General features: G+C 48.6%; 1 protein-coding gene across 1 annotated transcript in view; it reads right to left on the bottom strand.

Annotated features, from left to right (window-relative positions):
* The window catches only part of Galnt16 (polypeptide N-acetylgalactosaminyltransferase 16), an 88319-nt gene extending 86737 nt beyond the window's left edge, over positions 1 to 1582 (bottom strand). Inside the window, exons 1-2 of the mRNA XM_070031380.1 lie at positions 1504 to 1582; positions 862 to 1172 (exon numbers count right to left, since the gene is read on the bottom strand). Coding sequence (XP_069887481.1) covers positions 862 to 1038 — 177 coding nt within the window. The 5' untranslated portion in view covers positions 1039 to 1172; positions 1504 to 1582. The remainder of the gene's footprint in view (positions 1 to 861; positions 1173 to 1503) is intronic.
* Between the last annotated feature and the right edge of the window lie 13985 nt (positions 1583 to 15567).

The following is a 15567-nucleotide window of genomic DNA, read 5'->3' on the forward strand; positions in this document are numbered from 1 at the left end:
GGCCGGACCACACGGAGCCCGGACGAGGACGGCGCCGGGAACGCCCCCTGCAGGACGGGGGAAGCGCCGCACGCCCCCGCCCGAGTCCCCCGAGAGCCAGAGGCCCCCGCGGCGCCGCCGAGCCGCCCCCCAACCCTCGGCCACGCCACACTGCCTTTGTTTCCCCTGCTTGCTCGGGCTGACCACTTGCGAGGGAACCGCTCAGGCCAGACGCGAGCACTGCCCGCTCACCTGCAGCGGTGGGCCCGCGTGCTGGGGGTGAGCAACGCGTGCGGGGTGAGACCTCTCCCCACTAGACATCCCCTGGGGGAAGAGGACGGTCAGTACAGAAGAAATAAGTTGGCCCCGGTCGAGAATGGGGCGCTAAGCCCGGAGCAGCGCCCGGGAGACCCTTTCCCTCCACGCCCCCACCCGAAGTCCTCTCCCCGCCGGCGGCTGGAGAGCTGGAGCGCACCGCCGCCACCTACGCGCTCCCGCCGCCCGCTCGCGGCGCTAAGGACCGAGCCGCCTTCCGGGGCGGGCGCGGCGCCCCCAGCCCCGCGGCGCGGTGCCGGGAGAGCCGCCACGTTCCCAGCCGCGCGCGCACGCAGGGCCCACCAAACTTGCAGCACTTTCTCCCAGCCCCCCACCCGCTGTCACCCTCCCCTCGGTGCACGCACCCTGGCCCCGGCGGGCCGGCAGGGGTTGCCATAACAACGGGCAGGAATGCTCCAACATATACAATGCCGGCCCAGCGCGGCGGGCACGCAGCCCCCGGCCGGGCCCCGCGCCCTCGGCTGCCGAGCGGGGGCAGGAGGCGCGTCGCAGCTCCCCGGGCCGGGCCGGGCCGGGCTGGCCGCCCGGTGCACCCGCTGTACTCACAATGAGCGGGATGGTGCGGTCCTCGCGGAAGGGTTCCGGCCTTCCTCCGGCCCTCTGCGCGCTCCGGCCGCCCGAGGATGCTGCGTGGGCTCGGTTGTCCTGCCATAAGTAGTAGAAAGTGCCCAGGATCCAGGCTACCGTCAGGATGGCGATGGCATTGGCGCGGATCTTCCTCATGGTGGACGGACGGACGGACGAACGGACGGACGGACGGCCCCAGTGGGAGTCGAGGCCAGGGTGCTCTCCGAGCCGGGCCGGGGGGAGCTCGCAACCTCAGCTGTTTGTTTTCGCTCGCGGCTGGCTGCTCAGTCCTGCAGAGCAGAAAAAGGAGAGAGGTTGGGGAGGGTGGGGGGAGTGATAGGGAGAATCAGGAGCCGAGCGATCCTCACGGTCCTAATGCCCTTCAGCCCCGAGCGCGCGCGGCCCCCAGGCGCCCATTCATTCGCGCGCCGAGCCGCCGCGGGCCGCCCCGGGGCGCACGCCGGCAGTGGAGCGCGCGGGCTGGGAAGTAGCGGGGGGCCTTCCTCCCCGGACCCGGCGAGACGGACGCCCGCGGACCAGTGGCGACCGGCCAGGAAGCTTCGGCTTCCACTGTCCGCAACCGATCTCCCGGCTGCTGTCCCGCGTGGCCCACCTACCCACCTCCACCCCGCAGCGAGCGGGCATAGGCCACCGACGACCTCAGCCTTGGCCCTCGCCGCGGAGCCGCAGTTCCGGGCGGCGCTCAGAAACTGCGCTCCGGCGCGGGATTCAAGGTGTGCTCAAGCCAGCTCTAAGCAAGGGGCAGCTGTGCGGGGAGCAGAATCCGGAGTTTGCTTGGGAATCATCCGCAGCTAAGGGTGCCGAGCTGCTGGCCGGCCCGCCGGGAGGAGGGATTGGAAGCTGAATCATTCGAGGAGAGAGAAGGGGAAGCGACGCCACCTCTCCGCCGGTGTAAGGAGAATGAGGATAAAACGAATCCACAGTTTTGTTTTGTTTTTTTTTTTTACCGGCCTGGGGCTCCTGGCTTTCATGACTCTCCCCTGCAAGTAGCCTCACGTGCCCTGAACAACCCTGAGTATCATGATCACCATTTCATCAAAAAGAAGAGAGGCCCCAGGCCGCACCGCTAATTAGTGGGCAGAAACCAGTCTACAAGTCATTTGACACTTTTCTATCAAGTGCAAGAGGCAGTGGCGAGAGAGCAGGACACACATAGTGAAATTCCACACCTGCCCTGTAGATGATTCATTAGACCGGAATTAGTTCAGCACAGGGTCTGAAATACCCAAGTAGGGATCACAGAGATATAATATATTTCAAGGCCATCTTTGTGAGGGCTTCTTAGAGAAAATAAGTCTGGGGGAAAAAAAAATCCTAGAGACAGAGAAGGGAGGTGGAAAGGAGAAGGCAGGACCATGAGCAGCCACCCAGCCTAGGTCTTGAGGATGGAAGTAGTTAATGTGTTCAGAAAGGATGCAGGAGGCTTGGTGGGCATTGACAGTGCCGCGCTGGGCGAGTCTGGACTCAGGAAAGCTTTGCCTGCCAGGGGTAGAGTTGGCAGGGGGGTTGCTGCTGAGTATATTGATTCTTCTGAAAACTCAAGAGGTATGAAGAAGCCTTTGGGGGGAATAGGGAAAACAGTGAGGTCACGGAGTAGTGTCCTTCCCCAGACACACTAGCAACATCACCCTAAGGTGATGTTTCTCCCTTTCTCCAGCACTTTCCCAGAAAACCCAGAGTCATTATTGCAACTATAATACCTTCATTCAGATGACTCATCACAAGGACACCTGGACAAGCCCCCAAATGACAAACCCTCCAAAGGAGACAAATGCACCAAAGAAAGTCTCACAAAGGCTCTAGAAAAGTAGCAAGGAGGCTGGGAATGTGGTTTAGTGGTAGAGTGCTTGCCTGGCATGCATGAAGCCTTGGGTTCGATTCCTCAGTACCACATAAACAGAAAAAGCCAGAAGTGGCTCTGTGGCTTAAATGGTAGAGTGCTAACCTTGAGCAAAAGAAGTTCAGGGCTAGATGCCCTGGTGGCTCAAATCTGTAATCCTACTGAGGGACAGCACCCACAACAACAAGCAGCTCAGGGAGAGTGCCTAGGCCCTGAGTTCCAGAATTGGGAAAGAAAGGAAGGAGAGAGAGACAGAAGAGAGAGAGAAAAAGAGAGAGGACTGAATAACTGAATTCAAATGCTGATGTGTCAACTATTAGAACAGCTTGAGCAAATTCTCTTGAGCAAATTGTTTCCTCAACTGTATGTACAGCCCTTCACTTGCAGCATTGTTAGTATAGCTGGGATTAAGACATGTGAGATCTACTCTCTGGTAACCACCCTGGTCCCCTGCAGTGCCCTTCCTGCAGGTATGCTGATGGATGTTAGAGGGAACTCCAGAAAGGCCTGCCTTGAACACATGCAGGAGAGACTGCTGCCACTCTTTCCAAGGCCAGACCCAGGCAGGTCTCCAGCCACTCATAAGGTTCAATCAGATTGTTCTGCTTCATGCCAGGTCACAGCCTCTCCCAGAGCCTCTGCTGAACAGCTGGAGGTGAGGTAGGGGAGAGAAGTAGGTAAGACCCCAACCTCTCTCTGCCATTACTCTTGAGACACTAGGCCAGTTCAGGAGCCTCTACCCGTCTGCTGAGCAGCAAAGGTATCGGAGATGACCTGGTTTGAAGCCTCCTTCCCATCCCCATCTCATGTGTCTTCTATAAGCAGGGAAGGAGGCTGTGGTGGTGAACAGAACATACATTAGCAGGTAACTTTCACTGTGCTGATACACAGTCCTAGAACTCTGGCAGCTCCGATGAGGCTGATGTCAACATCCAGTGGGGCATGCGTTACCCACTGCCCACTGCTCACACCTAATGCACCTGAGGAAAAGATTTAAGTTTCTATAAAGCATTATGGCTGTAGGGGAGGACCTAGCTCTTTGAAAGAGCTTCCAATCTTGGGGGGGGGGGGGTGTTCTGGTTGTGGAGCCTGAACTCTGGGCCTGGGCACTGTCGCTCAGCTCTTCAGCTCAAGGCTAGCGCTCTACCACTTGAGCCACAGCACCACTTCCGGATTTTTTCTTTTTGCTTATGTAGTGCTGAGGAATCGAACCCAGGGCCTCAGGCATGCAAGGCAAGCGCTCTACCACTGAGCCACCTTCCCAGTCCCAAGCTTCCAGTCTTATTATCAATCTTTTGTTCCTCTTGTTTGAGAAGACTAATTTTTTTCTTTTTTCTTTTTTTTAACTGGAGTGTAAACTCCATAAGGGTAAAGGAGGGCAGAAGCCATATCCCTGGCTCTTAAAAATTCTTAAGTTTTTGTTTTTGTGTACTGGTCCTCAGGGTTGAACTCAGGGCCTGGGTGCTGTCCCTAGACTTTTATGCTCAAGACTAGCACTCTACCACTTGAGCCACAGCTCCACCTCCAGCTCTTAGGTTGTTCATGGGAGATAAGAATTTAAAGGAGGAAGGGATGGTAGGGGAAAAACAAAGGAGGAGGCAACAATGCTTGATAAGAAGTGTACTCATTACCTTGCTCATGTAACTGTAACCTCTCTGTACAGTATTTTCACAATAAAAAAACATTAAAAAAATAATTTAGAGGAGGCCTATTGCCAATGGTTCATGCCTATAATCCTAGCTACTCAGACAACTGAGATCTGAGGATTGTGGGTTGAAGCCAGTCCAAGCAAGAAAGTCTATGAGATTCTTATCTGCAAAAAATACTACCCTTCCCTGCCGCCTCCAAAAAAAGCCAAAAGTAGAGCTGTGGTTCAAGTAGTACAGTACTCGACTTGATCAAAAAAGTTCAGGGACAGCACCCAGGCCCTGAGTTCAAGCCCCAGACAGACAGACAGACAGACAGACAGACAGACAGACAGACAGACACACACACACACACACACACACACACACACACACACACACACACACACACACACAGAGTCTCAAGGACTTTCCTGTCCAGTTAGGCTTCCAACTATGATCCTCAGATCTCAGCCTCATGAGTAGTTAGGATTATAGACATGAGCCACTGAATTCTTAAGTTTTGTTCATCACTTTCCCCAGGACTCAGAACAGTGTTTACAGTGTTTATGGTACACAGTATGTGTTCACTAGATATGTGTTAATGGAAGAGAGAAAAGCAGAGGAGGAGGAAAGAAAAGGACCTCTGTAACTTGCCCACTTCTAAATGCAGCCCCTGAGGGGACAGGTGCAGGACTAGAGTCCAGGGAAAAGGACAATTCATCTATGATCAGGATGAGCTTGGGTAGTGAGTTCCCTAAGTGCTCTTTTGGCTGATAGTCCCCTGATGAAGCCAGATGCCAAACCCTGCTCCCCCAGGATTAGGGAGTAAGAAAGTCTTTTGGGGTCCATTAGAATTCAGAAAGTGATGACCTGAATTCTGGGGGACAGCTGCAGGAAGTACAGACGTTACTGCCGATCATGAAGTGAACCCAGCTGTTGCATTTGGGAATAATAGGACTGCAGAGGCTTTGAGCCAATTAATAATGTGTCTGATGTTCTTTATTAACAGCAAGGAATTCATTAAAAAATAGAAATGCATAAGTAAAACCAACTGATCAGCAGAGTTGGTCCCAGGGGCAGAGTCTGTCCTGGGGACCCTGATCCTCCCATCTCATACACCTTCTCTGCCTCTTCCCCTTCTCCGTAGCCTCTGTTGGGACTGAGAGGCTAAAATCTTCACAGCAGACCAGAATGTCCACCAAGATGCCAGGCTAGACCTCTCCCCTGCGAGCAGGGTTGGGTTTCTTTAGTGCATCATGAATGTCCAGCACAGTGCTACCTGTTTGAGTGAGTGAATGAATGAATGAATGAATGAATGAATGCCTAGGGTTCCAGGCTATGACAGTCACCATTCTATCCCATAAAGTATCAGATAGTCTTGTAAGTAGAGACAGTGCTTGTTTGTCTATTGAGATGACATGTCAAGTCTTTTTTGGGCATCTACTATGCCAGCTATTTCTAGGGATGGGATATAAAAATGAATAGTCTAGTCCTAACCTCTGAGGGGTCTAGAATTGGCATTGAGGAAAGACATGTAAATACGGTATAACAGGGCTCTAGGGAAGCAGAGAAAGAGAGGTCTTCATAAGTCAGAAGTCATTTGAGAACTGAGCCTTAGAGGGTAAGCCAAGTGGCAGCACCTGGAAAGAAATTCTGAGAATAGCATTCACAAAAGTGAATGCGTGTCTGGTAGCATGGGGAAATGGTGGTTCAGAAGACAGGATGGTGATGGTAATGAGGCTGCAGGGGTAGCCATGGACCAAGATGTTAACAGATGTCTTTTATGTCTTTACTAGATACTCATCCTTCATTGTTCAGGTAAGTCAAGAATAACCATCCAAATTTTTTAAAAGTGTGATATGAGCCGGGCACTGGTAGCTCACGCCTATAATCCTAGCTACTCAGGAGGCTGAGATTTTAGGATCACGGTTCAAAGCCAGCCAGGGCAGGGAAGTTTGTGAGACTCTTATCTCCAATAAAAAACACTAGAAAACCGGAAGTGGCATTGTAGTTCAAGCAGTAGAGGGCTCGGCTTGAGCTGAAGAGCTGAGGGACAGCTCCCAGGCCCAGAGTTCAAGCCCCACAACCGACAAAAAAAAAAAAAGTGTGATATGATCATTATAAAGGTTAGTGAAGCTGGGCAGTGGTGGCTCACACCTGTAATCCTAGCTACTAAGGAGGCTGAGATTTGAAAATCTCAATTCAAAGCCAGACCAGGCAGAAAAGTCCATGAGACTCTTTTTTTTGGGGGGGAGGGGGGTCCGGTCATGGGGCCTGAACTCTGGGCCTGGGCGCTGTCCCTCAGCTCTTCAGCTCAAGGCTAGCGCTCTACCACTTGAGCCACAGCACCACTCCCAGCTTTTTTCTGCTTATGTGGTGCTGAGGAATCAAACCCAGGACCTCATGCATGGGAGGAAAGCACTCTACCACTGAGCCAACTTCTCAGCCTCTTTTCTGATTTTTTTTAGGTCTGAGAATGGGATTCAAACTCAGACCTTCACTTTCACTCATTGGCTAGCGCTCTACCAACTGAGCCACACCTCTAACCCTGACCCCTTCATTTTTTTCTTTTTTGTCAATGGTTCTGGGCCTTGACCCCAGGACCTGGGTGCTGTCCTTGAGTGCTTTTGCTCAAGGATAGCACCTGGGGTTGGGTCAAGCCACAATCCTTAGATCTCAGCCTCCCTGAGTAGCTAAGATTACAGGTGCGAGCCACTGGTACCTGGCTGATCCCTCTATTTTCTGTGAAATTAGGAAGTGGAAATTAAGGGACCATTCCAAGAAATGGTATATAGTTTGGAGCACTCAGCCAGGCTGAGAATATCCATCTATATATTTTGAAATATAATTTGTACTCCCTTACCAGTCAAAATAATTGAACAGGAAGAAAAAGCTGTTAATGCAGGAGGCGTGTAACACCAGATCCACATTGCCTGGAAATTTACCATTTCAAAGCAATTGAGGGTTTTACAGCCAGCATTTACAGTTGTACATGTCCCTTCTCACTGAAGCCACCCTCTGAAGCCATCAAAAGGCCCATCAATCTGCCTTGGACACAAATTGTTCAGTGTCTGGAGCTGATGCCAAAGCAGAAAGGATTTTTAAAAAGCACCCTGCCATTTTATCAGTGTATAAATCTCGAAGCATTTTTCGCCTCATAGGTGATGGTAAATAGATGGGCTGTCAAAGTGCTCCTGAGCCAGTGGTGGCAGTGCTCTGAGGGAAGTCAGACACCTCCCCATCTCCCCCCCCCCCTGCATCTCTGCCCTGTGTCCACACAGGTTGTCCTCTTAGCCTAAGTTGACATGTCTCTCTTCTGCCTGTCTCTGCTTCCCACCATGACAGAAGCTGAGAGGGCCACGGTCCTTCAGTCCTTCGCAGATATCACTGTGCTGTCACTCACACCTCTGCATGGTCCCTCATCTCAGCCTGGGGTCCAGTAAAAGAGCCAGACAATAGATTTTTGCCCACTGATTGTCATAGCTGTTCTCTCCCAGTACCTCGTGTGTGTGTGTGTGTGTGTGTGTGTGTGTGTGTGTGTGTGTGTGGTTATGTGTGTGTGTGTGTGTGTGTGTGTGGTTATGTGTGTGTGTGTTTATGCTGTGTGAGGTCTATACTTCAACTGGAATTTGATTTCAGGTTTTTCCTGGTATTACTCACTTCTATTGGACACATATTTATCCACTAGAGAACATTTCTCAACTGATGGCTAGTAATTTGTCTTTTCTTCCACCTCTGAGTAACATCTCTCTACCAAGACTAATACTGAAAAATGGAAGGATATGGAGGCAGGAAACCTGAGTTGTACTCCCAGGTGTACTAGCCCAGGCTAGTGACCCTGGACAAGCCACCTATCTGAACCTCAGATTTTGGGGTAAACATTCTTGGAAGGCTTTTACTAAGGTTAACATTTTAGGAATCTATTTACTTGTTTTATTTTTTGTGTGTGTGTCAATCCTGAGGCTTGAACTCAGGGCCTGGGCACTGTCCCTGAGGGTTTTTTTTGTTTTTTGTTTTTTGTTTTTGGTCAAGGCTAGCACTCTACCACTTGAGCCACAGCACCATTCCTGGATTTTTCTGTTTATGTGGTATTGAGAAATTGAATCCAGGCCTTAGGCATGCTAGGCAAGCACTCTACTACTAAACTACATTCCCAGCCCTTCTTTTAATATTTTAAACCATTCTCTATCCAAGCAAGAATTAGTGATAATAAACTAGAATATAATTTTATTGTTATTCTGTCTCAGCACATTACTCATATACACAGATATCCAAACAATTTAAGATGTTCTACCTGATGCAGAATTTGAAGCCAGGCACCAGTGGCTCACACCTAGAATCCTAGATACTCAGAAAGCTGAGATCTAAGGATCATTGCTCAAAGCCAGCCTGGGCAGGAAGATTCATGAGACACTTATCTCTAGTGAATTACTCAGAAAAAGCTGAAAGTGGCACTGTGCTCAAGTGGTAGAGCATTAGCCTGTGCACAAAAAGGCACAGGGACAGTACCAAGACCCTCAATTCAAGCCCAGTACCAGAAAAAAAATAATCTGAGACCTTCCAGATTACAGCAACCTAAAAAGGAGAAGCTGGAAGAAGGTACTAGAAATTGGTATATCCAGGGATGACTCCCAGGAGGGCATGAGAACTGGAGCAACAGAGATACTGTCGTTGTTTATTCTTTTGTACCATTTGAATTCTAGGTCATTTATTACCTCATCTCATAAAAATAAATTACGAAGGCTGAGAAGGTAGCTCAGTGGTAGAATGCTTGCCTTGCACGCAAGAGGCCCTGGGTTCGATTCCTCAGCATCACATGAACAGAAAAAAACAGAAGTGGCACTGTGGCCTAAGTGATAGAGCATTAGCCTTGAGCTGAAGAGCTGAGGGACAGCGTCAGGCCCCACAACAAACCATAGATAGATAGATAGATAGATAGATAGATAGATAGATAGATAGATAGATAGATAGATGATAGATAGATAGATAGATAGATAGATAGATAGATAGATAGATAGATAGATAGATAGATAGATAGATAAAGAAAAAAGTTGTCGGGCACCAGTGGCTCGCGCCTGTAATCCTAGCTATCCAGGAGGCTGAGATCTCAGTTCAGAGCTAGCCCGGGCAGGAAAGTCTATGAGACTCTTATCTCCAAAAAACACTCTGAAAAACCAGAAGCGTCACTGTGGCTCAAGTGGTAGAGCACTAACCTTGAGCAAAAGAACTCAGGAATAGCACCCAGGTCCTGAGTTCAAGCCCCATGAGTGACCAAAAAATAAAAAATGAAAAAGGTTAGCTAAGCATTAGTGGCTCATGCCTGTAATCCTAGCTATGCAGGAGGCTGAGTTCTGAAGATCAAAGTTTAAAGCCAGCTGAGGTATAAAAGTCCATGAGACTTTTATCTCCAATTAACTACCAAAAAGCCAGAAATGACCCTGCGACTCCAAGTGGCAGAGCTCTAGCCTTGAGCGCAAAAGCTTAAGGGACAGTGCACAAACCCTAAGTTCAAGCCCAGGAACAGCACGTGCGTGTGCGCGTGCGCACGCACACACACACACACACACACACGAAAAAAGATCTCTTTTTCTTCTATCATGGACTTCTGTGCAGCTCAGTATGAGAGAGAAGCCCAGTGATGGAGCTGGGGTCACGCTGGAGCTGCCTCTACCATTCCAGGCCCTGCCTAAGACAAACCCCACTCTCCACCGAAGTTAGCCAACAGCCTTGCACTCCTGGCTGACAGAGGTCTGCTGTGGCTGGCTACCCATCTCCAGAAACGCTGCAGGCTGTCAAGTACACAGGAACTCCACCCAGGGTGCTCCAATAGAAGGCTCCCTTTCCTACCTCCAATGACTGGCTGGGCAAAGGCCAGAGGCCAGCAAAGGCGGAAGTACATCCAGTCTCACATTTTCCAGCCCTTGCCACTCCTTTTCAGAAACAGATGGCCCCTTTCTGATGTGTTTGTGCTGCAATGCAACACAGGTCAGGCGTGTGTGTGTGTGTGTGTGTATGATATATATTATATATATGATATATATATGATATATATATATATATATATATATATATATGAGATGAGTGGGAAAGAAGGGCCACCAAGATTCCCTTTTATCTCTTATTCCACTCTGCAGAGCCTGGCTGCATCTCCAGCCAGGTCCCATTCCCCTTGCTTCCCTCTCTCCCCTGTAACTATTCCCCATCAGCTGTTCTCTATCACCTATCTGTACCTATCTGTTCTCAAGCTCCTATCTGACCACACCCGCCCCCCTCTCTCTTTGGTAAGTCATGGGCCTGGGCCCTGTCCCTGCACTCTTCAGTTCAAGGTGAGTGAGCGCTCTACCACTTGGGCCACAGTGCCACTTCTGGCTTTTTTTCCTGGCGGTTTATTGGAGATAAGAGTCTCACAGACTTTCTTGCCTAGGCTGGCTTTGACTCATGATCCTCAGACCTCAGCCTGAGTAGCTAGGATTACAGCCTAGCTACTGACCTTTCTCTTCTGCCTCACCTCTTTTCCAACTGTAATCTTGGATGGCACCATCACTTTCATGCCCCTTGCCACCACCACTCAGTGATTTCTGACTCCCTTTCCTTGGCTTAGTCACTGTTCGCTGCCACCATGGATGTCTGTGTCCAGGCTGGAGCTGTTGCAGGCCCATAGCTGACCCTGTTCAAGGCAGACTGCTTCAGCTTGTTCACATCCCCATACCCTGCTGCTTTCTAGAATCAACACAGCCAACTGCCCACTAGGAAATTAAAAAACATTAGCTTCCTTCCTTCACATTACTTCTTGCCAGGGACCAAAGTTAAAATATTCTGAAAATTACTTAGGTCTTATCAGTGGTCTGTGTGGCAGGGTGGGGAAAAGCCACACTGGTCTTCTGCAGTCCTAAGGCTTTATCTACTAAAAGGAACCTTTTGAACAGGGTTTGGCATGCTGCCCATGTCATCTTGGGAACCCTGGAAGTACTGGAGCACTGTGTGTGATCTCAGATTGCTGGCTTCAGTGTCCCAACACTGCAGTGGGCAGTGTGCCTGCCTCCCCAACTGCACACAAGCCCAGGAGAGTCTGAGCTGTTCCCCAAAAGGCTGTGGGAGTGTGAGCCAAGAGGGCAGTTGTGAAGCCATGATAGAGTCAGACTGGCAGAAACAGACAGAGATGTGTACTTAGTAGAGTGGACAAGAGACTCCAAGAGATGAGAAGATACAAAGCATGAGGAAAGACAGCTAGCTTCAGGGAAAGAAAAAGCAGAGAGTGAAAACCAATAAAAAGTATAACCATCACTAGAGCCAGAAAGGCCTTTAAGATAAACCATGCAGAGAGTAGCAACAGGACAGTTAACATTAGTGGAGTTAGGTCAGAGAGGAGGGCAGGAGGCTTTGAGGTGGCCAGCATTCAAGGCACTGAAGGCAAAAGCACTGGCGCAACATAAATCTCTCTGGAAGGGTCACTCACCTTCCAAGCTGTTGGGCTCATTGGCTGCAGCAAGCAGAATCTATTTAAAACATACCAGGCATTTTGCCTCATTCTGTTTTCCTGCCCAGAAAAGACTAGAGCCAAAGGCAGAGGGAACCAGTCCAGCATTCGGACCCTGTACAGATCACAGGCTGAGATGACGAGAGATCCCTCCTCTCTTCCTGAAGGACCCCTCCTTCCATTCAACTCCAGGCCACCAGACCACCCATCTGCTAGCATACTGAACAGTCCCCAAACTCAGACTATCTTCATCTTGTCTTCAAGCTTGTCAGAAAGCAGATGCTGCTCAAGCATGGCAGCTGTTCTAAGACGATGCTCAGAGAGGCTGCCCAACCACCAATTAGACCTCAGCAGGACAAAGGGGAAAGCAGGAAAGGGCATCCAGGGTAAAAGGAACCCTATGGGTTTTAAAACACCACACTCCTTTCCCTGGACTGTGTATCTTTGGGAAGTTCTTTTTTTGGGGGGGGAGGAGGGCAGTCAGTCATGGGGCTTGAACTCTGGGCCTGGGCCCTATCCCTGAGCTCTTCACCTCAAGGCTAGCACTCTACCACTTGAGCCACAGTGCCACTTCCTGGTTTTTTGGTTGTTTATTTTTTTGTTTTTGTTTTCTGGTGGTTAATTGGGGATAAAGAGTTTCACAGACTTTCCTGCCCAGGCTGGCTTTGAACAGTGATCCTCACATCTCAGCCTCCTGAGTACCAAGGATTATAGGTATAAGCCACCAGCACCTAGCTTACCTCTGGGAAGTTCTAAGGACCTGATTCCTAGCTACCTGTCACAGAGCTAGAAGTAGTCACAGAAAGCCACATGTGAAAAGCTTGTTTCCCCTCCTGTGTCAAGGGTTGGGATGCCAGAACCTTCTTTCCTGGGCTCTTGAGCCCATAATTTGTGTAAATACCATTCAATAAGGCTGAATAAAAGTTCTCTGTCCTGCAAGAGATTTATATGCTTAAAAACATAGATTACAGCCTGGCACCAGTATCTTATGCCTGTAATCTTAGCTACTCAGGAGGCCGAGATCTGAGGATCACAGTCCAAAACCAGCCGGGGCAGGAAAGTCCATGAGACTCTTACCTCCTCTAGTTAATCACAGGAAAAGCTGGAAGTGGCGCTGTGGCTCAAGTGGTAGAGCACTAGCCTTGAGCTGAAGAGCTGAGGGACAGCGCCCAGACCCAGAGTTCAAGCCCCACAACCGACAAAAAAAAGTAATAATTGTCGTTCATGTTTGTAAATATGGAATTCCAAAGGTGAGGTTTGAATGGCAAGGAGGGAGTTTCTGTCTAGAGATGCACCTATAATTTGCTTTTGGATTGCAATTAAGCATCACTTCAACAACAACAAAAAAGCAGATGGTTGTGTTGCAGAAGCTACTGATAATAAGTATGAACAACCTAGCTTCAACCATTATGAATTTGTAGCCAATCCTATGAGACATGGACTGTTTTATCTTTTTCTTTTTTGCACTCTCTGCGTTTTTTTGCTCAAGGCTAGTGCTACCACTTAAGCCACAGCTCTACTTCTGGCTTTTTGATGGTTAATTGGAGGTAAGGGTCTAAAGGACTTTCCTGGCCCGGTTGGCTCTGATCCACAATCCTCAGATCTTAGTCTCTTAAGGAGCCACCGTTCCCTGGGTAAGACATGGACTTTTAAGCCAGCTGACAGAGACAGAGTTGAAGTGCTGTGTGGAATCTGAGACTGTGTGATCATACTGCTATAAAGTAGAGCCTAGTAAGGGTATGCAACATAGTACTGGTTAATAACCAGAGAAGAAATTTGGAATTTAAAAATCAAACCACATACAAGTTTTCTATGAAAGATGTACAATATGCAAATAATAATTACACTGATTACTTTCAAGGAAGGAGATTTCATTATATATATATATATATATATATATTAATGATTCTGTAAGTATGTATACATCCAACCTATTTTTAAAAAATCAGCTTATTAAAATCAAACTTTATGAAGCTTTACAATAAGTAACCAGGTCAGTTAGATGTGGGTCTGCCTGGTCTCAGGCCACCAAACTTACTATTTTAGAGTAATTTGCCCAGCTAAATATTCAGTCTTCCAATCCCCAGAAGTCCATCATAAGAATAGGTATTTCATTTAATATAAAACCCTCATCCTTTTCTTTCTTCAGTACTTGGAATGGAACCTTAGGCCTTAAGCATGCTACACAAGTTCTTTACTACCAACCTATTTATATATTTTGTGCCAGTCCTAAGGTTAGAACTCAGGGCCTGGGTGCTGTTCCTGAGCTTTTTTGCAACTTTAAGCATAGTTCTGCTACTTTTTGGTAGTTAATTAGTGATAAGAGTTTCATGGATCTTCCTGCCCAGGCTGGCTTTGAACCACGATCCTCAGATCTCAGCCTCCTGAGTAGCCAGTATTATCAGCATGAGCCACTGGTGCCAAGTGGATCTTTTTATTATTATTATTATTTTAAAGTTAGGGCCTTACTAAGTTGCTCAAGTTGTCATCAGTGTTGCAATCCTCCTGCCTCAGCCTCCTGAGCTGGGATTATAGGTATGAACCACCAACTCTTAGTGGCTATACAGGTGTATACATTTATCAAAATTTATCTAGCTGCCAGGTGCTGGTGGCTCGTGCACTCTACCTCTTGAGCCACAGCGCCAGTTCTAGCTTTTTCTGTTTATGAAGTACTGAGGAGTCAAACCCATGCATACTAAGCAAGCACTCTACCACTAAGCCACATTCCCAGCCCCTCTAGCTATCCTCTTATGCATACATGTACAATGCATTAACTATTCTACACTTCAATAAAGGTTTTTTTTTTTTGGTGGTAGTGGAGCTTGAACTCTGGGTCTTGGTGCTATCCTTCAACTCTTCAAATCAAGGCTAGCACTCTACCACTTGAGCCACAGTGCTGACACATCCGGGTTTTTCCATTTATGTGGTGCTGAGTAATCGCACCCAGGGCCTCATGCACGCGAGGCAAGCACTCTACCACTGAGCCACCTTCCCAGCCCCGTTTTTTGTTGTTGTTTTTCTTTTCCTTTCTCTTTTGTTGGTTGTGGGGCTTAAACTCAGGACCTAGGTACTGTCCCTGAGCTTTTTTGCTCAAGGATAGTGCTCTACCACTTTGAGCTATAGCACCACATTTGTTTTTTCTGGTGGTTAATTGGCAACAAGTCTCTCTTTTCTGCACAGGATGGCTTTGAACATTGATCCTCAGATCTCAGCCTCCCGAGTAGCCACCATTGGTGGCGTGAGCCACCATTGTCCAGCTTCAATTTTTTAAAAGCCCACAAAAAACCTAAAGGATTACTGTTTAAAGGTGGGCTGGGTTGGTGGTTCAGAGACAGTTGTTGCTTTGAGAAAACACCATGCAGACTTTTTGCAAAAACTTGCTCTTTGGAGAACACCACGACAGCATGTGCTTTCGGTTAAGCATTCCATGGCAGAAACGCAACTCTATTCTGAAATGCCGAGGAGATGAGGCAAAACCTTGGCCAAGGTCAGGCTTGGCTGATCATTTCAAGGGGGACGGCAGCCAACTCTATGCTTGTATAAAGTTTTAAAAAGAAAAACTAACCCCAAGTCATTTTCTGTCCCTTTTCCGAGCCAACTTTAGTTGTGCTCATTGTTATCCAAGAACTCAAAGGAATCCATATGTGCTATAGCTCAAGCCTACCAGACCTCCAGGGCCAAACATTCCCACCTTGACTTCAAGGGAACTGAGTCAGTTG

The sequence above is a fragment of the Dipodomys merriami genome, unplaced genomic scaffold (assembly GCF_024711535.1).
Source record: "Dipodomys merriami isolate MVZ:Mamm:240054 unplaced genomic scaffold, mDipMer1.0.p SCAF_1, whole genome shotgun sequence".
Classification (NCBI taxonomy): domain Eukaryota; kingdom Metazoa; phylum Chordata; class Mammalia; order Rodentia; family Heteromyidae; genus Dipodomys; species Dipodomys merriami.